Below are 23,789 nucleotides of genomic sequence, written 5' to 3'. Positions count from 1 at the left end.
GTTGGCGACGTAGGGCATCGAGTCGAGGCCAAGCTTGGCGCATAACGCATGCACCTCACACCCGCGAGACAGTAGTCCGGTGTGTGCGGCAAAGTCATTGGCAAAAAGACATTTAACCATCTCGTCTGAACATAACACCGTTCTTTAAACTTTTTGTTAAAGATACTATGTTCGGCAGGTAAGGTACCTATTTAGCATGTGAGGGTAATTTTAACTTTCTTACTGCTAGTAAGGGTAATTTTAACTTTCTTACTGTTGTAAAATTTAGCGGTACCAATATCGAAGTATTTTCTAAGGGTTTTTTATCGTTCTTAAAAAGTAACTTAAAGTATCAAAAATTTTAGTATAAATTTTTGATACCTTAATATACCAAACTTTTTAAAAAATATGGTACCTTGAGATATTTTTTAATGATGATAAAAAAGCTCATTTTCTAATGAACAATAAAGTTTTCAGACATATAAACATGGCGAGAATCAGCTTCAATTTGGAATATGCGAGTTTTATCCATATAATAGTATATGTATATAGCACCTCACAATGCTCACAGTTTGATCCAGTGATCGAGCGACCAGTCAGAACTTTGCATGCATGCGGTCGCTTGAATATAATTGCTGCAACGATCGACGCTTATTCGTAGCCGTAGCGTAACTGCGTTCGTATTGGTTCGTGTGGCTGGGCGGGCAGGCTCAGCTCAGATGGAGATGCTGTTCGGGATGCCCTTGGCGGTGATGCCGGCGGCGGCGCCGCTGACGTCGGAGGTGTTGGGGTAGAGCAGCATGTAGGGGAGCTTGGCCGGGCCGTTGCGGTTCTTGAGCCCCGGGTCGCCGTTCTTGCCCACCACCCTGCCCTCGATCTCCACCAGCCGGCTGCTGAACCGCCGGAACGCCTCCAGCGCCTTGGGGTCCGACGTCCACGCCGGCGTGTCGCGCTGCCCGAGGTACACCTCGTCGGAGGAGTGCTTCGACAGGACCTCGATCAGCGAGATGCCGATGATGGTCTGGAGCTGGCTGGTGACGGTGCGGATGAACGCCCGCTCCGGGTCGCGCCCCAGCTCCGCGTACGCCTCCGTGCCGGGCTCCGGCATGCGCCGCCGGCTCACCGTCGGCCGGTTCGGGAGGTACCCCGCGTACGGGTACTGCCCGAAGTTGACCGCCGCGTGCAGCGCCGACGCGGTCCAGATGATGGTGGCGCACGCGTCGCGGAGCTCCGACACGGACTGCATCCTGGGCCACCACGCCGCGTCCCTGAGGTCGCCGTGCCCGACCTCCCGCACCTCCGTCCACCACGCCTGCAGCTCCGCGTCCCCGCGGAGCACGCCGTCGTCGGGGTAGTAGATGGCCAGGTACTCGCCCACCCACTGCTCGATCGCGTGCCAGATCTCCAGCCCGTCCACCGCGTACGGGTAGTCCTCGATCAGCAGCCGCACCTTGTACGGGCTCGTCGCGTCCTCCACCGCCACGCCCCTGCAACACATCACATCACATCGCACGATCAATCACATTTCACACACTGTTCTTGACTTCTCCTCATTAGATCAACGGAGATGTGTTGTGTAGTACCTCTTGATGAGATCGTTGGGAAGGGCTTGCTCGGTGAAGTTCCAGTTCTTGTACACCATGGAGGACATCCAGAGCGCGTACTTGCCGGGGAAGACGGTCATCTCGAAGATGCCGCCGGCGTTGATGAGCGTCTGCCGCGCGAGGGCGTTGATGGTCATCGTGTCGCGGTAGTGCGGGCTCAGCAGCTTGTGCACCGGGTGCGTCACGCTGAGCTGCCGGTTCGTCGCGATCACGAACGGCTCCATCACCGCGTGCGTGTTCAGCCTGGTCAACCAAATCAATCCATGAGCAACGCTTGATCGATGAATCGATGGATTTTTTTTTTCTTCTTTTGAGATAATCTCGTGCTGGAACGTACCAGTGGCTGATCAGCTGATGCCAGCCGGAGTCGTTGACGGCGACGTAGGCCTTGGCGAGCTGCCAGACCCAGGCCTCGACGCCGGTCGACGCCGGCGTGTACACCGTGCTCTTGGCGGCGGTCACGCCGCCCTGGATCAGGGGCTCGCTCAGCTCGATGGCCAGCGGCGCCAGCGTGCCGTCGCCTCGCAGGAAGAAGAGCGTCCGGGTCGCGTAGATGAAGTTGCCCTCCAGGTTGTTGACGTCGATCAGGAACGGCATGAACCGGTCGTGGTGGTCGAGAATGTACAGCCGGTTGCTGTCCAGCGCCTGCACGTACGTAAAATCGCCACACCCATTCGAGCGAAATTGTTACACTCTATACGGTCAGCGTGCAGCAGCAATTTAACGTTGCCAAATTTACGTACAGGTGATCGCAACATATGCAGCAACCATTTTGCCTGGCTTGTTTGGTCATTACGTGCATACGTACCTGTTGCACGGTGAGACCCTCGAGACTGTTCTCGATGTGCGCCGCCGTGATCGTGCTGGTGTGGTCGCCGAACTTGCTAGGATCCAAAGTACTTTTCGGAGGGAACTCCTGCGATCGAACACAGAGATTATCTTAATCTGGCACCAAATCTAGGCTGCAGAAGGCGTGTGTAAGACCACACTGCAAACCGAAAACCGATTGACCATTTCCAAAATTCGCACGAACGAACGCATCACTCACCGTGAGACGCGTGATCATCATGGGGTTCAAGCCGGCGAGCACCTCCCGCGCGAACTCCTCGTCGGTCCTCCACGCCTGCTTGTCCTCTGTTGCACCATACACCAAAAATCCATGGTCAGTTTCGCTAGCTATATATTCATCAGTCGCCTGAAAAAAAATAAAAAAGAAAGAATCAAAGCTCACGTTTGATGATGTGCGGCATGGGCAGCTTGAGGATGTAGTCGCCGGAGGCCGGGAGGAGGTCCTTGATGAGCTGGAGCGGGAAGCGCTTGCGGAGCTCCTGCAGCGCCGGGACGTCCGGCAGCCGGAGGCAGCCCTCGTAGAGGTTGACGATGTCCTGGAACGAGTCGAACTCGCCGGGGGTGGTGTCCACGTACGTGCGGATCGCCGGCACGACCCCCTCGGCGATCGCCCTGATCGAGTAGCCCAGGAAGTCCGCCATCTTCAGGTGCCCGAACCGCTCGTCCCGCGGCACGTAGATCTGCTGCACCAGCGGCAGCCTGCTCTCCGAGTCCGCGTCTGCAGCGCAAAGCAAGCGCGCGCGTGTACGGTCAACGCATCGGTCAGGTCAAAGTCAAAGCCAAACGCATGGCCTTTCACGGTGGGCCCGCCGTCAGAGAGAGAGGGGGAGAGAGAGTGATGCGTGTACCCTTGGTGGTGGGCTTGCGGCCGGTGCGGCCGCGGCGAGGGTAGGGGCGGTCGGGGGAGCCGCCGAGGATGGGGCGGGGGTTGCCGGAGTCGGGCTCGCCGAGGTCGTTGTAGACGTCGTAGCGGTAGACGCGGTCGTGCTCCTGGTACGGGCCCTGCTGGTCGTCGCCGCGCAGGTTGCGGAGCTCGTCGTCGCGGTAGGGCTTGAGCGCCGCCGGCATCTGGCTCGGCAGGTACGCCTGCGTGCGTGCGTAGGCCGCAGCAAAATTAGCACTCAAATATTAATTAATGCACTTTGCTAATTGTACTAGTTAATCACCCAAATCAGCCCCATCAGTATTTTGCCTGCCATATACTAATTAACTCCGTATTTAACATAATATTAAATTCCTCCGTATTTGGCGTTATTAGCTTTCTAATATACGTACGTATGATCATTTGTCTTATAAATACTTATATAATAATTATTTGTTTTATTATGATTGAAATTATTAGCAATGCAATTTCATTATAACTCACTATTCTACATATTTACATAAATATTTTAAATAAAATAAATGATCTTAGTATATAAAAAAATTAACCACATCATTTACGATGAGTATTACTGCTCCAGATGGCTTGTGACTGCTTCAGTAATTTGTCACTTTGAGCCATTTGTTCACTTTTAACTTTTACCGTGTCATGTTTCCTAAAGTAAAATCGAGTTCTATCTGCGAAGTCCATCTTCTTTGGAAAGCTTGTTGGGGCCATCAAAGAGCGTCTTGGGTGTGTGAACTGTGGACGGCGCACAGCTATGATGATGACACGTGAACTCCACATGCCGCTCAGTCGAAGGACTATTCTAGATTCCTATAGTAGCAAGTAGCAACTCTGCTATTATCAACATGAAGCATATCCCGGGGCTGTCACCGCAATCTTTTCGATTTTTTTCGTATTTATAAGTTAAAATTTTGTTTTAAATTTTAGATCTTCTCATCAAAGTTTTTAGATCGCTAACATATATAATTTTTTTATTTATAAATATATAAATATGTTGTATTGCTTTTTCAAACAATGAGTAATGCATGTAGTTCACTAATAAATCAACTCTACCTACCACATGAACAATTCAGTAAAGTTCACTCACTTCTCACCAAACCAAATATATCTTCCCTATTTTTTTTTGTTAGAGAAATATATCCTCCCTATGACTCCTTCTAAACAATCTACGGGTGCATTAAACACAGCTAATTAAGCAACTGCTCCATAAACAAAGTTGCAGACAGTACGCGTGCAGTACACACAGGCAGAGGCAGCTCAGGCAGGGCAGAGCAGAGCAGGGCAAGCTAGACGAGGGACTCACATCGTTGGCGAAGAACACGCGGTCGTATCGGTACTTGGCGGCGGGGTAGACCCAGGAGTTGGCGACGAAGACGACGGCGCCGGCGCGGCCGGGGACGCTGTCGAGGGTGATGGTCTTGAGGTAGAACTCGTTGCGGTGGTGGTTCTTGACGATGACGGCGCCCGGTACGCCCAGCTTCTCCACCTCCCAGTCGAACGTCACGCCGAACCTGGACTCCCCCGTCGTCAGCGACGGCAGGCTGCTCGTCGGCCACTGCTCCAGGTTCGCCTCCGCGCCCACCTTTCCACGGTTGCCGTTGTCTGCACGTCGGTTCGATTAGATAGCAGACTATAATCCGGACATACTTTAGGAAAATAAGAGAGAAAATAGAAGAGTAGTGGACATCAGCTCTAGCACGAACTCCAGAACACATATGACAGCGGAGAGAGGGTAGTATATGTTTTATAGGTAGCTATTATATAAATTGACTATTATATTGACTGAAACTAGTAGTTAACTATATTATTGAACTTACTCTTGGTACGTTTTTAATTAGTCAAAAACCAATCGACTAAATCGTGTCCAGATGTTAATTAACTTCATGCTACGTGTCACGTCCTCACGTCACCGAGGCTGACTCTGTCTCAGGCATCCAGTTCAAAGTGCTTTACTTTGTAGCCACATTTTTCTTTTCATTTTTCCTTTTGGGTTGGGCATCCGGTACCCTACTAGCCTAGCTCTGCTCCCCGTTGTCTTTTACTGGATATTGCGCTCTTCTTTCCATGTCCCATCAAACGATGACCGAGCTAACCGGCCATGGTCGCCCATACAGAGAGAGAGAGAGAGAGAGTAAAAGCAACAAGGGAGGGTGTCTCACTTTGGTCGACGGCGGTGGAGCTGATGAGCTGGCAGGTGACGCCCTTGCCGACGAACTCGCCGAGGCCGTCGATGACGGTGGCGCCGAAGTCGTTGAGGTCGAGGACGTTCTTGCGCATGAGCACCACCGTGCCCTTGAGCCGCGACTGCTTCGACGACCCCGTCAGGGAGTCGATGAGCCCTCCCAACATCTTCGCCTCCTGAGCTTGGACTGCAGTGAACTGATCAGTATGGCACTATAGCTCGCTCTGGATCGAGTTCGTGTTGCAGTGAACGAGGGGTTGCTGGGTATTTATAGCCAGACGACGGGGACGGGGAGTCCCGGTGGTGTGGTGCCACCGTGCCAGAGGCAAATAAAAAAGAAAAAAATCAGACGTCCTGCCCTATAGCCGCTGCATGGAGCCATGGACACCATGGTTGGCTTCGCGCGTTCTCTTATCTCTCTGTCAGCATGCATTCAAATCTCTCATCTACTCCCTCATTCTCTATCTAGTTTTAATATTTTAAATATATAGAAACATATTTTAATATAGTAGTGAAATACATCCGTCCCCATATTAAGTTTTGTTAGTTGTTAGATAGAGTGTTTTGACTCTTCGTCTTATTTTAAATATTTTTGCGATTAATATTTTTAGTATTACTAGACGTAAACATGAATAATACTTTATATGTGACTAATTTTTTTTAAAGTTTTTTACAAAATTTTCAAATAAAACGAATGGTCAAATGTTTGGAAAAAAAATCGAAAAATAAAGTTATTATGGGGAGGTAGTATTTACTATATTATTGATGTAACATTGAAAATTGATGTTTCGTCAATAGAAACTAAATGTCTCCATTGTGATCAAATTATGTTTCAAAAATTTAATAATTGAAATATATTTATGTAGTGCATGACTTTTTTTGCGCAAAATCAGATACCCGATCCGTAGGAGCAGGTGGTCTCAAATTATTGGCATACATTAATAATACTACTAGTGAGCGACTGAGCGACAGTTCGGTTTGTCGCTTGCTGAAATTCTTCAAAATTAAAATTATTGGACACCAAGTAGTTGAATCATTGACAATAATATCATATATAAATCTCTGAAAAATATGATTGAGTACTACTTGGTGTTCTTCAAATTAAAAATATTTTTAGCACCATATTTTTTGTGAAAGAAGTAAATTTCTTGATCTGTCAAATGATTCATCATTGTAGAATATTTTTTATATCATTGAAAGATTTGTGCACCTCCTGATAATAACAAACTACAGACACAACTAAAGAAAATTATAATTAGTAATTTCACTTTGTTAAAAATGTCATATATTTTCTAAACTACAAAGAAATTGTGTGATAAATATTTGTTATGTATTATACGATCACTTAATATTTAATTTAAATATATTTTTACGTAATATAAGAAGACACAATGAAATTTATTTTAAACTCATGATAAATTTTGGACTTTGAATTACGTGATATTTGGGAGTTGCACAACAATTTTTTTCTTTGACATATACAAACGTCAACAAAACTTTATTTACTATAGAAAGACAAAAAGTTATATGTGATGCAACTCATGTTTGTATAAAGTAGTTTTCATTAAAATAGCTTTATATAGTTTAAATTTTATGTTAATTTTAGATAATATAAGTAAATTATTTAATTAAAATTATCCTTGCTTGATATTGTAGTGATTCTGAAATTAGTGTATCAATTTGTTATTGTAATGTTTCTTATATTAGCATATAAATTTGGGCCTTGCAAGTTCTGCTATTACCGTCCCAAATTAAAAACTTGAAATTTATTACAACATGGTCCAACCTATAAATAATTTTATAAAATTACAATAATCATTATTAACTAGTGTTTTCCTATTATTTTATCAATTAAGTAATTAGATTAATAAATGCTTGGTAGAAAAACAAATTCAAAAGTTTGGTTTATATATGATTGCATTTAAAAGAATTTATAATATCTTATTTGTATTATTAAATTGATCTATAGCGTTAGCACGTGTATAATACTACTGGTGATGTAATCATCCGTTAGATGCTGAGGTTCTATTAATTGGAGCCAATAGTTAACGACATTAATCTTGCTGTAAGATGATACTTCCTAAAATATAGTTACATGCATATTAACGGCAGGATTTGGCATTACAGCCGTTTGGAAGTTAATGCTGGATCGGATGAGGGGCTAGAAGTTGGATGAAGCCGATTGGGAAAACAATCGAATAGGGAGAAAAAGATGAGCGATAGAATCTGAATCAGATAAGAGTAAGAGTTGGCATCAGACAGAAGACATGACTCCAAGGAAGAATCGGCTAGGAGTCCTTGTTGAAAAAGTACAATGTAAAATAGAATAGTTTAGATTTATTTATGTATTAAGAAAGTTGAGTTTGGGTATGTAAAGATAAGTTAAGGTACGGCACTTATCCATCTAATAAGGTTAGTTAGTTTTTTGTTATAAATACATGAACCCCAGTCCATGTAAACCATCAGATTCGACGGAGCGAGCTGTCCGAGCAGGGTTGTGTTGATCAATCCCGAACATCACGATGAAAGTTAGCTTTCGTCGCCCAATTGAGCAGATTCGATACGACTTTCTCGATTAAGTTCAATATTCTATCTAATTTATTAGATGGTTTAACTGATGTTTTGTGATTATCTAAATTAGTTATGCACATTTGGAATAGTCACAGTACATCATTCATGATTCGTATGTATTATCGGTCTGGTTCAAGTTTGCAATGATTTCATACTTAATTTTGTCTCGGTTCAGTCTGATCAATTGTGCATATTTTCTAGTGTTAATCTGGATCATGTTATGTATAGATATGGATCGTTCATTGGAGTTTTAGATCATAATTTTTTAGTGGCCTGTTGGCTGAGTGTTTAAACCAACAAATCTTTGGTTTAATTCTTATCTCGTTGGCTCCAACCCTATACCGCCTCAGTTCGGTCTTGCTTTCAAGACGGCTACGGATTACCTATAGATTTGCTTAGTTTAAGAATTCAAGCTAGTATAGTAGGTCACCTTGAGTCATCAATTCAAAAATGTCCAATCCTGGTTTGAACATGTTTTCACTATTCAATCTTAAACTACCTCGATTCGATCCGATCTTCTAAGATTGTGATCAGTGACTATTGGTTTGGCTAGTATTAAACACACTTTGGTCCTTAAGTGATGAGACATGTGTTTATGAGCATAATTATATAAATAGTCTTATTGGCTTACGTTTAATAGTATAACATTCGATGGTATCGGCTTCGGTTCGCCTCAATCTTGAACTGTCTCAATTCGGTCCGATCTTCTAACATGGTTCTAATAAATAGCATGACCCATTGAATGTTATACTCCACCTTGGCCGATAAGATATGTTATATGTTCCTTTCTTGTATGCAAATTTCTACGGAGTTGATTACTGAATCACTAGGTCCTAAAGCGTTATTATATCTTATCAATTATATGGTCACACCTATTTTTAGCCAAGTTCTAATTAATACAGAGACTCTCAGACCTTTATGTGTGACACGCTGAAATACTATTTTCGATGTCAATTGTGCAATAAAATTTAACATATTCTATAAATACAAATCTTGATAAGATCATATACAAATTCATATTGCTATAATGAATTAAATCTCGTACTAGTTTTATGCACTATGAAATAAAGACCGTAATACATTTGTGCAACTTATCTGCGGATAATTCCTCGGTTTTGTGCACTAAACGATGTGTTATTTATAAGTTTTATATAGAAGTTTATTATCTTATATTTATAAAATATTTTTTAAAATTTTCATTAATTTCATCGTTTATAATAGCAAGTGGCTAAAAATAAATCCCATGACTGCGCTGCTGCTGACGACGACCTTAGCTGGTAGGGTACCCTACCACGTGTATGATAGCTTAAGACCGAATTTTCTATTTATACCGGGCAAGACGTGAAACGCGTGGGAATACACGTCTCGATCTCCTCAGCCCCACCCCTCCAACCGCGACGTCGACGTGCGTCACGTGCTCGGCTCGTGGTGTGCGTGATTTTATTATTCCTTGAGTAATTAAGGTAGTAATTAAGGTAGTACTAAAATTTTACACTAAAAATTTAGTACATCATGATATCTTCTTAAGGACTATAAAATTGCTCTTATTCTACAATAACGTAGACTAGCTCGAAACTTTAACAGTTACTCGATTTTCGTTTCCTAAATCTTATATTTTAGCAAGTTTATAAATAATATGGCAAAAAAAATTGTTTCATCCCAAGAGTTAGGGATATTACACTTAACAAAAACAAAAACAGTGCTCAAGATCGTTGGAAGTTGTCATGAGACGAGAGGGAGATCGCATCCAGCAACCCAGAGCAGAGCCGTCGCCAGCCCGCGCGCCCGCCCGCGACGTCCAGCGCCATGCCGCACTACTCTTGCTAATTCAAGCCGGAGGTGCTTGCAGCTTACAAAGTCACACCCGCCTCACCCCAACTGCATCACACATCCAAAGGAAGAACACTAGAACAGAACAACTAGTCTCAGAAGCAATACAAGATCAATTAGCACAAGCAACACTTCATATAATCAAGTAAGCATTTCGGTTTTTAGGATTAACTATGAATCCGTTGTACTCGTCATTTTTCAGGAAATGCTCACCGGAGGCCGTGCTGCGGGGTGAAGCGCGCGGGGTGGGGCGAGGCGCTGCGCCAGGAGACGGGTGTGCGGTGCCGGGAGCGCGAGGGCGATGCTGCCGCGACGCTGGGCGTCGGCGGCACCGAGGCGCGTGGGGCTGCGGGCGTTGGCGGGGGGGGGGGGATGCAACGGCAAGCGGGCGAGGGGCTGCGACGCTGGGCGGCGGCGGCCAGGAACGGGCCGCGGAGTGCGGGAAAGGGCCTCGACCGACGGTGGGACGCCGGTCGGCGGCGGCTCGGGCAGTGGGCGCCTGGGCGGCGCCTCTGAATTGGCAGTGGGCGACGTCGGGACTCCACGTGAATTTCCAGCAGGAGGCGCGAGAGAAACCGAGCGTCGTAATTTTCTAGATGCTAAGTGAAATCCAGACTCCTATATATACACGCAAACGAGAGGATATATATGCGCAAGGAGAGGATATGACAAATTGCTAAAATTTAGGAACCCCGAATAACAAACAGTTGGATGCAGTTTTTTTACAATTTGCCAAAAAAACAGAAATAACAAGTTAGGATATAGAGCTGTTGGAGTTGCTCTTAGCAAGCAAATAGTATTATGGCAAGTTAGCAAGCAAACAGAGATGTGCTTGAAAAGCAGTACATAGGGAATAAAAAATTTCATTCAGCTACCTTTACGCATTATATAACTAGTCTATAGCAACTAAATAGTAAAAGTTATCCATAGCATTATGGGTAGACAAGAAGACAATAAAAAATATAGTTGTCACGTCAGTGTCGGCGGTGTGACAGCATTGTCTTGCCACGTCAGTAACACTAGCGTTTTTGCCATATCACCAATAACGATGTGGTCAAAAGATATATACAGTAAAAATATTTTTCGTCGAGGTTTAGTAATAAAATTATTTATTAAAAAGTTTTTTAAAAAAACTCGATTGCGTTAGGGCTGGCTCTACAGGCCCTTAAGACTATTATTTTATATAAATCATATTACATATATAAACCATATGATATAATCATATCAATAAACACTATCAATATAGTATAAAACTAAAATTAAAGTATTAAAATAGTATGAATACCTTGAATTGTTAATGAGAAATACCTATCGTATTTTGCAGAAATAAACATCTACGGTCATTTTTAAAGCAAAATTATCAATGATATTTTTAAAATTAATGTTGTCCAAAATATTGTTTGTGTGTTTCGCTGAGGAGGGGTTAATAGACCCTTTTTGGCATGGGCCCTAGGTCATCACCCGCCAGGCTTGGATTGTGTCACTGAGGTGACCAAGTTCAAGACTTCTTGGGCGACGGTGCGACGCAAGCGCCGTTCAACACGTACCTAGGAGGCCTCCTCATTGGTGTACATGGACGGCACAGTATACATGGTGAGGTGACTATCATGACAGGGCACAACCACATAATGTTTGCGCAAAGCAATATGTTCTACGTGGAGTCCTAGAGTTCTAGGCCGAGGGTTAGGAGTGTCTAGAAGGCCGGGTGAAATAGGGTGGATACCGTGTTATCATTAACTCTACTGAGACGCCGGAGTTCACCGTCGATGATCAGGTGAAGGAAAAGGGAAGGTAGTGGTTAATATGTAGGCCTCACCGTGCGATTGGCATGTGAGCCCATCATATATCATATGTGTGACCTTACAAATTCCTTTTTTATAGGATAGGTACTTATAGATTTGTTGTTGATGGTTTTATTGTTTTACTGGCTGTAATTACACGTAAGCTATACATAGGATAAAGATCAAGTTAACGTGCCACGTAAGTGACACATCAGTCAAAACTGCGCCGATAGTTGAGAGAGGCTAAATGTAAATGACCTTTTTCTCTTTTGGAAACGAGCCCGTCAAGGCAGGATCGAACGGCGGGCTTTACCACGTATGACGGCAGCCCACGCTAGGTGCCAGCTGAATTAAACCCAAAGAGAAAGCCCAAACAAACGGGAACTCGGCCCCTTCCCGTTCTTTAACGAGAAAGAAGGCCCCTTGCAGGCCTTTGACGATAGCTTATTAGGTAGTGTTTAGGTTGAGAAAATTTTTGGGAGAATATCACGTTAAATATTTAATCGGATGTTGGAAGATGTTTTCGGACACGAATGAAAAAATGAATTTCACGGCTAGCCTAGAAACCGCGAGACGAATCTTTTGAGCCTAATTAATCTGTCATTAGCACATGTTGGTTACTGTAGCACTTATGGCTAATCATGGGTTTAATTAGGCTTAAAAGATTCGTCTCAAGATTTCTTCCGTAACTATGTAATTAGGCTTAAAAGATTCGTCTCAAGATTTCTTCCGTAACTATGTAATTATTTTTTTAGTTCATCTATATTTAATGCTTAATTTAGGTGTCAAAAATTTAATGTGATGTTTTTGGAAAAAAAATTTAGTAACTAAACAAGGCCTTAGCCCATCAATACACGGGCTCTGGGTCACCCTAAGCCTCGGCAACCCAACCAGACTCGAGCACGTCCCCAGTTTTTGGGCGATACTCCACAAATGAAGGCCCGCGACCGACCGGCGCACTGCTCATCTTCTCCGATTTCAGCGACAGCGGCAGTGTGGTGTACTCCACAATGGTCCGATCAATTTTATCATCCATAAGAGATAGAAAGTAACACTGTTTTTTAATAAAATTTAATACCTAAGTAAAATGTACTAAATTTTACATAAAAAACAGTGGTAGTACCTCCTAAGGATGAGAAAAATGCTCTTCGACAAAATATCTATCCCCATGGATCATTCTGGTCACTGAAACTGCTTCTCTAGCGTCGAAGTTAATAGTCTGATTGTTTCGCTTATGCTAAGAATAAATAAAATGATTTATAATTTATAGATAAAAATTTTGTATGTGTTCTTAGTAACCTAAAATCCAAAATTAGAAAAATAAACTACGATGAAAACTTCAAAATTAAGTTTTACTTAATTTATAAGCATAAATGTGAGTGAAAAGATAAGGCTACAATACTTCATTAAGAAAAACTAGTATTATCTGAAAAAATGAAAAAAAAAATCTAGTATAGAACCGAACTACTCCCTCCATATATATTAAAAAAATTAGATGAAACATAAGTACTTAAGCATGTGTAAAACATTAAACATTTTTTATATTGGTGGAACTTGTTTTATCCCTATAAATACTTTAGCATAATATATATTATTAATATATATACATAATATGATAAATGATTAAACAATTAGTCTAAAAGTCAAAAGCATCCTACATCCAAATACGGAGGGAGTAAATTTTCGGTTTACTGTGCTTACAAAGTGTGGTTTATATTGACTATATGTAGTGGGTGGCGTGGCGTGTCTTCACTGTCATGCATATTTATATCCAAAAGTCAGAATCGAACTTCTTGGATACCATGATCTAAGACGTATTTTGCGACGATCAAATACCACTGATATATACACACACTAGTTTCAAAATTGTAGATGCTCTAACCTTTAATAGATGATAAATCGACAGATAAATAAAGACGGTCAACAAGGGAAAACACGGAAAATCCTTTTAGGAAAAACACGGAAACAAAACACGGCGACAGTCACGACATGAGGCGTGTTTACAAATATACGGGAATTACACCGAGCCAGGCGCAGATTATGGATTTACCCTGTGAAAGCTTCCTGAATACTTTGCAAAATCAACCTCTTATTTTTTCAATTTTCTCTTAATAACTCAATTTACACCGTCCGCTAACGCTTAAAACATAAAATTTGAATTCTTAACCTTAGATTTAAAATTAATTTTAAAAATTTTTACCAAAATTTATTTTCAACCACTAGCTTTTAGATCACTAAAAATATATATAGAAAATTTTATTTATAAATTCTTTTTTATTTTCAAACATATCATTTAGCTTTTTCATAAAAATCCAAACCATCACTAACACGTGTCACCTTACATGAGTTGAAATTTTCTTTATTAAAAAAATGCTGAGTACATCCGAGAGGATAGCCTGATTCTTACCACTACCTCATAACCCTGCAGCCGGCAACTCTGCTACCGTAAACAATCAGCATTCCACCTTCCTCAAATAGAATTCAGATTTGCACGAACTAATCAACAATTATACATTGGGAAGTGCATCACGGTTTAAGAAGTCAACGTTCAAATATCATGTCCACGGGCCACGCCGTGTCTGCGTGCATCTGGTAATCCAGTGACAAAAAATTAACCTGGCATCTGCAGTGTGTTTCCTGCCTATAAATAATGCCGGCTAAAACCTGGCTGCCAAAAAAAAAAACCCAACACATCCAAACACCTCAACTTGCCACTACAACTTGCTTGATCGACGTCAAATCCAAACACCACGGATCGACTCATCCATGGCTGCCTCCGGTCGCGCCGCCGTCGCCGTCGCCGCGCTCTGCGCCGTGCTGCTCATGTCCTCCGCCGCGGAGCAGGCGGCGGCGCAGGTCCCCTGCAGCAAGTGCGACGAGGCGTGCAAGGAGTCGTGCAAGGGGTACGGCCGGGACGGCTCGTGCAGCGCCCCCTGCGGCGACCCCTCGAACAAGGCCGGGTGCGAGAGCTGCCTGGACGCCTACTACGCGAAATGCCGCAACTACTGTGGCCAGTCCTGCAGTGTGACCTGCACCAGCGGTTGAACTGAAAAAAAAAAGAAGAAAATCCTATGGGCTAGCGGCGGCACCGACTGTCCTGTCGTAAAATATGAAATGTTTACGTGCTGTGCTATGTACGTATATGTGTTACCACGTTGTACACTTGTACTGAATTTATTCTAAAATAAAATTATTTTGGTCCACTGTTTATCATATCAAAAATAAGTTAATCTTTCATTAATTATTATATTACTACCATATTGTTTATGTATTGTAACGATATTTTATTTAAAAAATCATTAGCATCTCTGAATTACTGCATATATTTGTTATTGACGTGTGAGTCTATTCATTGCGCAACTTTTTTTCTTCTCACGAAAAATAAAGTTAGTGGATGTGATTGACATATAGGTCTATTGTCACTGTTTTTCTTTTAAAAATAAAAATCAGGGAGCTTGTGAGCTAGTGACAGATTCATTGCCAATAGTTATTACCATTGAGAATGTTTAGATGAGCAAATAAAGTTCGTAAAAAACATTTTACAAATATATTAGAACTGGATAAAACTAATTTAATAAAGTTAAGATACTTTTTTATTAGTAAGTATGGAATAAGCAAAAATAAAATTGTTTTGGGAGGCATGCAGCACTAGGGGTGGATGTAGCAATGGACTACGGAGGCTCTAGCTTTACACGCTGGATTCCTATAAAAAATAAAAGAGAAGAAGGACAGGAACAGGGGGAGAAGAGAGGGAAAAGAAGGTAGCCAGCCCCCAAATTTCAGATCGTAGATCCGGCCCTGTGCAGCAGTACTGTGTGCAGCAGTACTGCTTCGGTAGCGCGTTCCTATCTAGAAAAAAAGGAAGAAAAAGCACGTGTGGTGTGGTCGGTGATGCGAAGCAGCTGCGCGGTACCTGTAGTCTGCAGATGCCGCCGGCCGGCTCGGCTTCGTGGTCAATATCTGTCTCGAAAATGTTGAAATCGTTGTTAACGAAGTCTTCAATTCTCCCCCTACTGTCAAACTAATGAGCTCGATTAAAACTTCCCACCCACCTCATCGGATCCATATCCTAAACGTTGCAGTTATAATTAGATTTATCTATACATAAATATTATACATAAATATTATATATGTATATGTTCATTTAACACTTATAAAAATCGATAATATTAGAAAGCGTAAAACGTATGCAATACATGGCTGCCGAGCTCCTATTACCCACGCAAAAGCTCATCACACTTTGACCATTTATTTCATTTTGATTTAATGGCTAATTCTTATAATATTGTTTAAGTATTTATTTTATTTTATAGTGTAAGATTTTCTAGTTATATTTAGATACATAGTCTTGTCAGAATTTAATGGATGCTAATATGTCTATATATATATATATATCATAAATATTAATCGATAGATCAATTTGATTTATATGGACACTAATATATATGTATACCTAAAATGGCAGGTATAGCTACAAAGGGTTAACAGGAAGTTATATTTTACGATTAGGCAATCGTATATATACGTGTTGTGATCATTTGTATGAACTGTCCAATTAAAATTTAAAAAGATTTAACCGTGGTTGTACCATATCAATTTAATTTAATATGTAATGCACCACTGAACTTTAATAATAATAATAATAATAATAATAATAATAATAATAATAATAATAATAATAATAGCCCACGTAACACACAAACTTATTACCTTCTCTGGCCAGATCTTCTAATCTTTTTATTAGAAAACCAGTTCACTGCGCACGCTGCCCCATCATCATCAGTCCTGTATTGCCTATGCATGCGCCCCAAAACAGTTGCTGGCTTTGTACAACTCCATAGGGCGCGCTACAGCAACACAGCCTACGCTGGCTGCTTGCTGGTTTTTCCATCGTCCATTCCATAACAAATTGAATGAAACCGCTTCAGATTTATTGTGATAAAAACCCTAGTTCCGCTCTCGCTCGCCAATACTAACGGGTCTCGATTGATTTTATTTCTTTTAGCTACTTAGATGTTTCAGTTTGCTAAGTTTAAAAAGTCAAAAAGCTCTGATATTATTTTTTTCTTTTCCTCAAAATAAGTGACTATTTTAGTCAATTTTAGACAAATTAGTGTTCATGTATAATAACATATACACACACACACTTACCCTTTTGTAATAAAAGGTTCTATAATAATTGTGTATGTTCCTATTTAATGTCTTTTCCTTCCTTCTTAGTCTCAAAGTTGTTTCTTATTTTGGGAGAATATTTTTGTCCAAAATAATCACTATTTAAAAATATTTTTGAGATGGAAAGAGTACAAAGATCTAATTATTGATTTGACGGATCATATCATATCTTGGTAATAGATCATGTTGATTGTTCGTGTTAAATAAAACATACAATTCGAAATAACAGGACTCTTATTTAATTATTCTAAATTTGTACCTATCTTGGATTCTTAAATCTTATATTTTAATAATTTAAACCAAAAACTCAAAATTAATCGTTTGTAAACTGTAACTTATGTGTATTTTTTAATATAAGCAACTATATTTCATAGACAATAGTTCAGTATGCATGGGTTTATCGACTAGTAACGGTACTCCCAAGCTAGAAAATATAAGGTGTCCTTGTTTTCCACGAAGTCAGTATTCAATTTTTTTTTGCTAGTAGTTGAGCTTACAATATATTTGTTACTACTAGATTTGTATTTAAAAATATATCCACATAATATTGATTTTATAGTTGATGTTAATATAATATAATAAAAACTAACGGTCAAAGAAGAGGTGAGACAGTGTAAAAGTGAATTTTCTATTGTTAAACCTTTTAATTTTTAATTATAAAACTAAACCATCCTAAAACTTATATCAAGATTTAACAAAGTGTCACACTAACGTGTCATAGTGTCATTTAGTCAGGTAGATTGTCGTAATCAATAGGTTCAAATCTGTAAACAAGTTTTGGGAAGGTTTATTTTTTTAAAAAAATAAAAATGTTCAAAAAATAATAAACAATTGTAAATGCTATCATGCCTTATTTTTTAAAATGAGGTATTAATTTATGGTGGGATGTTTAATTTCCTGCCATTGTTAAAGGTCAAAAATCTAGCTAGAATCGCTCCAAAATCGAGAGAAATTTATCAAATGATTAAGTAGGAGCGGTCAGCCAGCACATGCATATCGATTTAACTAAATCAGAAACTCCGATTTCACAGGGGAAAAAAAAAGGACTCCAGGTTAGAGGTTTGAAGCCAACATTTACCATGCATAATAGCCAACGCTGCATTTGCCATTATGACTATAAATAGAGCGTAGATCGATCAACCAATCAATTCAGTACATGAAGATCTAGTTTAGGTCACAGTCGCAATTGATCTGATCGATCGATCTCGTGTACCTCTAGGCAGAATATACGGCGGCTTCCTCCCTCTCCCATGACATCCTCCGTCGCCGTCGCCGTGGTGCTGGCCGTGGCGCTGGCGTTGTCCTCGGCGGCGGCGCAGACGATGGCCTGCAGGCAGTGCGACGAGATGTGCAACGCCTCCTGCGCGAACGCCGGCAGCGGGCCGTGCAGCTACAATTAACTGCAACTCCTGCCAGGGCTGCATGCAGGCCTACTTCTACCGGTGCTTGCCCCGCTGCGGCGACTACTGCCGTTCCAACTGCGTTTAGCAAGATGGAAATGCACGGGCAGGATGTGCTCAACTCTCTTCACCAGATTGCTGCTACGATACGATGCATACGAGTGCTTAGGGGTGTTTAGATTGAGAAATTTTTTTAGAGAAATGTCACGTTAAATATTTGGTCGGATGTCGGAAGGGTTTTTCGGACACGAATAAAAAAACGAATTTCACGGCTAGCCTGGAAACTGCGAGACGAATCTTTTAAGCCTAATTAATCCGTCATTAGCACATGTTGGTTACTGTAGCACTTATGGCTAATCATGGACTAATTAGGCTCAAAAGATTCGTCTCAAGATTTCTTCTATAACTGTGTAATTAGTTTTTGATTCATCTATATTTAACGTTTTATTTAAGTATTTAAAAATTCGATGTGATGTTTTTGAAAAAAAAATTTAGGAACTGCTGGCTGTGGTGCCTGTTGTGTCATTTGGAACCAAAAAGTCATATAGTACTCAAACTGGGTATAAGAGACAGGAGAGACGGGCCTGCTTTAATTTGTCGGCGCTTTTGTGTCTGTTGCTTTACTTTGTCGGTGTTTTGATGCTGTTTAATTAGCCACTTGATTAAAAAATATTTATCTCTTATGACATGATTTGATTAACTTCTAAAATTTCAACCACCAATTATTTCTTGAATGCTAAATTTGAATGTGATACAAATGATATACATATGTTCTTCTCCTTGAGAAGTATTATCACATTATTTGTTATTGAAATTTGTTATCGAAATTATAGAAGTTTAACCAAAACCTATCCTGAACGAAAAATAATATTAAACATAGAGGAAATATATATACTATTTTCGGTCCGATCGCTATATTTTAGGAGTTGTCTGGTTTGTCCAAAGTTTGCAGGAGCCATCGGTTGATCTGCTCCGGTCATCCGAATATCTGCAGACCGAAACTAAGTTCTTACGCTGTAGACGGGTGTCTTGTTTGTTTAACTTAGGAGCTGTTTGGTTGGACTTTTTCAGCCTGTATCCGTTACTATGGTAACCAAATTTATTAAAAATTGTTTGTTTGCGGAGGCCCGTAATCAAATACCCCGCAATCGAATACCGGCATAATTGAGAAGGGTTATCGATCCTGGCTCGAAGTGTATCACTTAACGATAAGGAGCTGTCGAGTGACCTCATCCTCTTGCTCCCAAGCGACACAAGTCGTGCCACCCCTATTGCCCACACCGCCGCCGTCGCGCTCGCTGCCGCTGCTGTTAGGCTCGCTGCCACCACCATTGCGCTCGTTGCCATGGCGGTCACACACACCATGACGGTCACACACACCAAACAACGTGAACTGATACGTATGCGTTACAGCATCAAATCAAACAAAGAACGCAATTTGATACGATGTAATCAGGTAGCACCAGAATTACTCCCATTTACATTTACATTTACGTTTACGAGATCAAACCAAACAGCACCTAATCTATCTTAAATGTAACGATCCCATGTATTACAAACGGTCTGTATAGAAGCGATGCTATACGAACGATATTTTTTGTACTATATATGGTTGTACTACGACGATTTTAGTCCTGTTCATGCGCACGTGCGCCGTGCTCTTCTTCCTGTCCGTTTGGTCGTACGAGTGTCGTACGAAAATATTCGTGCTTATAGCTATTACCTCTGTATAGTTCAGAATGGTTGCCAAACACTAACTACGCTAAAAACACTAGTCTAAGGATCTATTTGGCAAGGCTACACTTAAACTTTTTATAGAGCTGGAGCCCAACTTAACAATTTCAACTCTACGCAAAATAGAAGTGAAATAGGCTATAGCGATCTAAAAAATAAACTAGTGACATAGAACTGGGTTCGAGTAGCTCCACAACTCCACTCTAAATTTTGCTTCTACGGGAGTTAAAACATATCAAACGATATGTAACGGATGTTTAATATGGAGTACAACTTTAACATATATTAGATTAATGTTTTAGTTATGCTTATTGGTATATTTTGTAGGCTTGATCATAGGTGGATGTCTGGGGGACAGACTGAACCAACGGTTGAAACACGTTAATGATGTGGCTCAACATAGACAGTCGTTGAGTATATATATTAATATATCCAACACCTTACCAATATCTTATTTCCAACAATTATTTATTAGAGCTCTTTCCATAATTACTTGCATATTACACATGTGTTGTAACAAAATTTTATTAAAACAATATAATTAACATCTTATTAAAATAGAGTCAGTAAAAATGGTTTGATACATAGTTACTAGTTATTTTTCATTTTAAAAAGTACAAGAGGATTAGTGGTGGAGTAGATAACAGACTCATCACCAAGAGTATAAATTAAAATGCTTTAGTAGAACCCAATATATTATATCTCAATATATAATCTTAAATATGGGCGAGAGGGAGGACAAGCCCTATCAACAAGTTAGGCGATGTGGGCAGTGGCAGTGTAAGCGAGACAGTGGGACGAAGGGTGGTGGCGCTTAGCCTCCCCCCATGCCATGGGCGTCCAAACCAACGGCGGTGGGTGGTCGCACATAGCTCAAATGGGAGGGCGGAAGTAGCTTCCGCATGAAGGGAAACCGTTTTTAGTACATGGGTGTATGTATATCCGTGTACTTGTATATTATCTAAATAGTCATAAAAAATATAAAAAAATTTGACAAGATAGATTAATATGAGTTATATCACTTCACAAACATGCATGTTTAAATTCAACTTCTACAAGTTATAGAAAAAACAAATAAAACTGAAACTAAGTATATGCATATTCATAGTTGTTTTTGTTATTTTTGCTAAAACTTGTAGAAGTTAAATTTAAACTTGCATGTTGATGGAGTGATATAACTCATATCAAACTATCTTGTCAATTTTTTTATATTTTTTTATAACTATGTAGATGACATGTAAGCAACGGGTGTATATACACCCGTGTGCTAAAAAACTTCTTCCCCGCGTGAAGGTCTTGTTGGCACCGAAGCAAGGGTGAGAGCTAGCTGGTGTTTTTTTCATATAGATAATGGACAAAATATTTTGAATCTTGTTCACTAACCATCCTACGTACAAAGTGTTTGCCACAAATCCACGAACGTTTGGATAGGCGTCCAACCAAAAAGAAAACATGTATTGAGGTCTTGAGGATGGGTTTCCTCTCCCCTCCTGTTTTAGGGACAGTGAACCGCTTTGCTCGTGGAATATTGGGATTAGGAAAACTATTGGAGATCTAGGAGGATACTCCTATATATAAATTTTAGCCAAATTTAGCATTCTTGATAAGATTCCAAAATATATCATATTTTTTCTAGTATAAAATTTTGATATATTTGAATATCAGGTACGTGAAGTATTAACATTTTACGCTAGCTATAAAATGCTCAACAACATGCATGCACTTTGAATCAACTTTAATTGGAGCTGGTTGGAGTAATTCTGGAAAGTAAGGGTAGTTTCTATTATCCCCGTTTCACGATATAAGATTTTCTACCACTGTCTTAATTTATATTGATGTTAATAACTTTAAACATATATATAAATAATTAATAGATTGGTGGTAAAGTAAAAATATGTATAGCCCTGTGATTACGAGTCTTTTTCTTTCCTTTTCTGCTCAGTTGCACTGCTGTTATAACGTAATCTGCAGTTGCAATCTGTTTGCTCTCTTAATGGACTTTCACCAGCGTCCAAAGCAATATAGCTTCTGTTTACTTGTGCCGATATATGCTTATCTTTAAGTAGTCTGTTAGGTAGGATGGTCAAACAATCATCATGTTACGCATCGGTTAACTAATTGATTAAAGTAGATGCTCTTTCCATTCGTATCCAAGGGGCGATTGAGCAACGTACGACTTGCAATTGTAAACTCCTCGTCCAGTCAACATTTTGCCGCGAATGGAGCATGCACGTTACCCGCACATGCATTCTGATCACCGTGCACACAACTTCGCTAGCAACTAGCAAGTGGCATGCAGTCTCAGCTGTTCGCAGGTCAGAATTTAAATTTAGTATTAAAATTAAAGTGATTTTAAGATTGTGTTCATCCTAGTTTATTTTATACTTTTTATTTTTAAATCACTAAGAACACACATATATAAATATATGTTGTACTTATAAATTATCCACCCCATCATTTTGCTTCTGTTCATATTTATAAGCAAAACATTTAAATTTTTACCATTAAGTTATGAATTGATTTTGAGTTTTCATTCTAGTTTAATTTTTAGACTTCACTTTTAGATTGCTCGAACACATATATAAAAATTTTACTTTTAAATTATTTTTTATTTACAAATGCGTCGTTTTCCTTTTTTTTCTTAAAAAGTGAAACAATAGTCACATATTTCGTTTACAAATATATTGTTTAGTTTTTCTATCAAAAAGCCAAATGACGACTAGTCACGTACTTACGTCTGTTAATTAGTATTATACTACCTGTATAACTAATCTCATTCGTTGATTTAAGAGTATTACGGTATTTTGTTAATTACTTGATTAGTTGTATTTTGTTTTTTAGCAATAAAAAGACGATATCATCCCTTCAAATTTCTACTGCAACTAATATTATTGACAGTATAATTTAATCACAGTCATCTGATAAAAATAGATCAATGGTGTGACCGCTTCAAATTTCTACTGCAACTAATATTATTGACAGTATAATTTAATCACAGTCATCTGATAAAAATAGATCAATGGTGTGACCGATACTGGTAGAATGCACCGGAGCCGGTCCCTGCCTATAAATAGAGAGCTGATGAAGCAGCTAGCGACACTCAAATCTAACTGAAAGATTCTGCTCTCCATTTTAAATTCCTGATAGATCGTCGAATCGATCGATGGCCGGCGCCACTTCTCCTAGGGCGGTCGCCGTCGCCGCCTGCGTCGTCGTGCTGATCCTCCTGTCCTCCGCCGTGGAGCCGCTGCAGGCCACGGCGGCGGCGCCGAAGACGAAGCCGTTCCCGTGCAGCAAGTGCGACCACGCGTGCAAGAAGTCGTGCAAGGGCAACGGCCGCGACACCTCGTGCAGCGCCCCCTGCGGCGACCCCTCCAACAAGGCCGGGTGCAAGAGCTGCTTGAAGGCCTACTACGTGAAATGCCTCAACTACTGTGGCCAGGGCTGCCGCGCCGTCTGCATCAATTAAATCAATCGGCATCTAGCTAGTAATAATCCCTGCGTACGTGTTGATGTCATTGTGATCTACTGCGACTTGTAGACGAGCAGGTTAACAGTAACAGATCAGTGTTAGTGTGTTACTGCGTGTGATTAAATAAGCGAGGCTATGTCAACTCCATCTTTGGAATATGCTTATATTTATAAGCTTAAATTTAAAATTTTAAGTTAGAGTTGATTCTGGTTTTTTTATCGTATTTTATTTGTCAGCATTTACTTTTAGATCATTAAGACTTTATATAAAATTTTTATTCATAAATTATTTTTTTTCAAATATATAGTTCATGAAAAAAGGGTAAA

At 40.6% G+C, this 23,789-nt stretch overlaps 2 protein-coding genes across 2 annotated transcripts; one reads left to right on the top strand and one right to left on the bottom strand.

The window, feature by feature from the left end:
• Positions 1–456: 456 nt before the first annotated feature.
• LOC102723035 (putative linoleate 9S-lipoxygenase 3) lies at positions 457–5,670 on the bottom strand. Its single transcript, XM_040522335.1, has 9 exons — positions 5,481–5,670; positions 4,625–4,923; positions 3,281–3,518; positions 2,815–3,150; positions 2,632–2,717; positions 2,392–2,499; positions 1,921–2,228; positions 1,563–1,826; positions 457–1,466 (listed from the first exon to the last, which is right to left on the bottom strand). Exons 1-9 carry the CDS (start codon positions 5,668–5,670, stop codon positions 695–697), a joined length of 2,601 nt encoding a protein of 866 aa, XP_040378269.1. The 3' UTR covers positions 457–694.
• A 17,439-nt stretch (positions 5,671–23,109) lies between these two features.
• On the top strand, positions 23,110–23,692 carry LOC107303889. The gene has a single exon (XM_015835173.1). The coding sequence runs from the start codon at positions 23,155–23,157 to the stop codon at positions 23,458–23,460; it is 306 nt and encodes a 101-aa protein (XP_015690659.1). The 5' UTR covers positions 23,110–23,154; the 3' UTR covers positions 23,461–23,692.
• Positions 23,693–23,789: the final 97 nt, after the last annotated feature.

Source organism: Oryza brachyantha, chromosome 3, assembly GCF_000231095.2.
Source record: "Oryza brachyantha chromosome 3, ObraRS2, whole genome shotgun sequence".
Classification (NCBI taxonomy): domain Eukaryota; kingdom Viridiplantae; phylum Streptophyta; class Magnoliopsida; order Poales; family Poaceae; genus Oryza; species Oryza brachyantha.
This window is presented reverse-complemented; position numbering and strand designations above follow the sequence as displayed.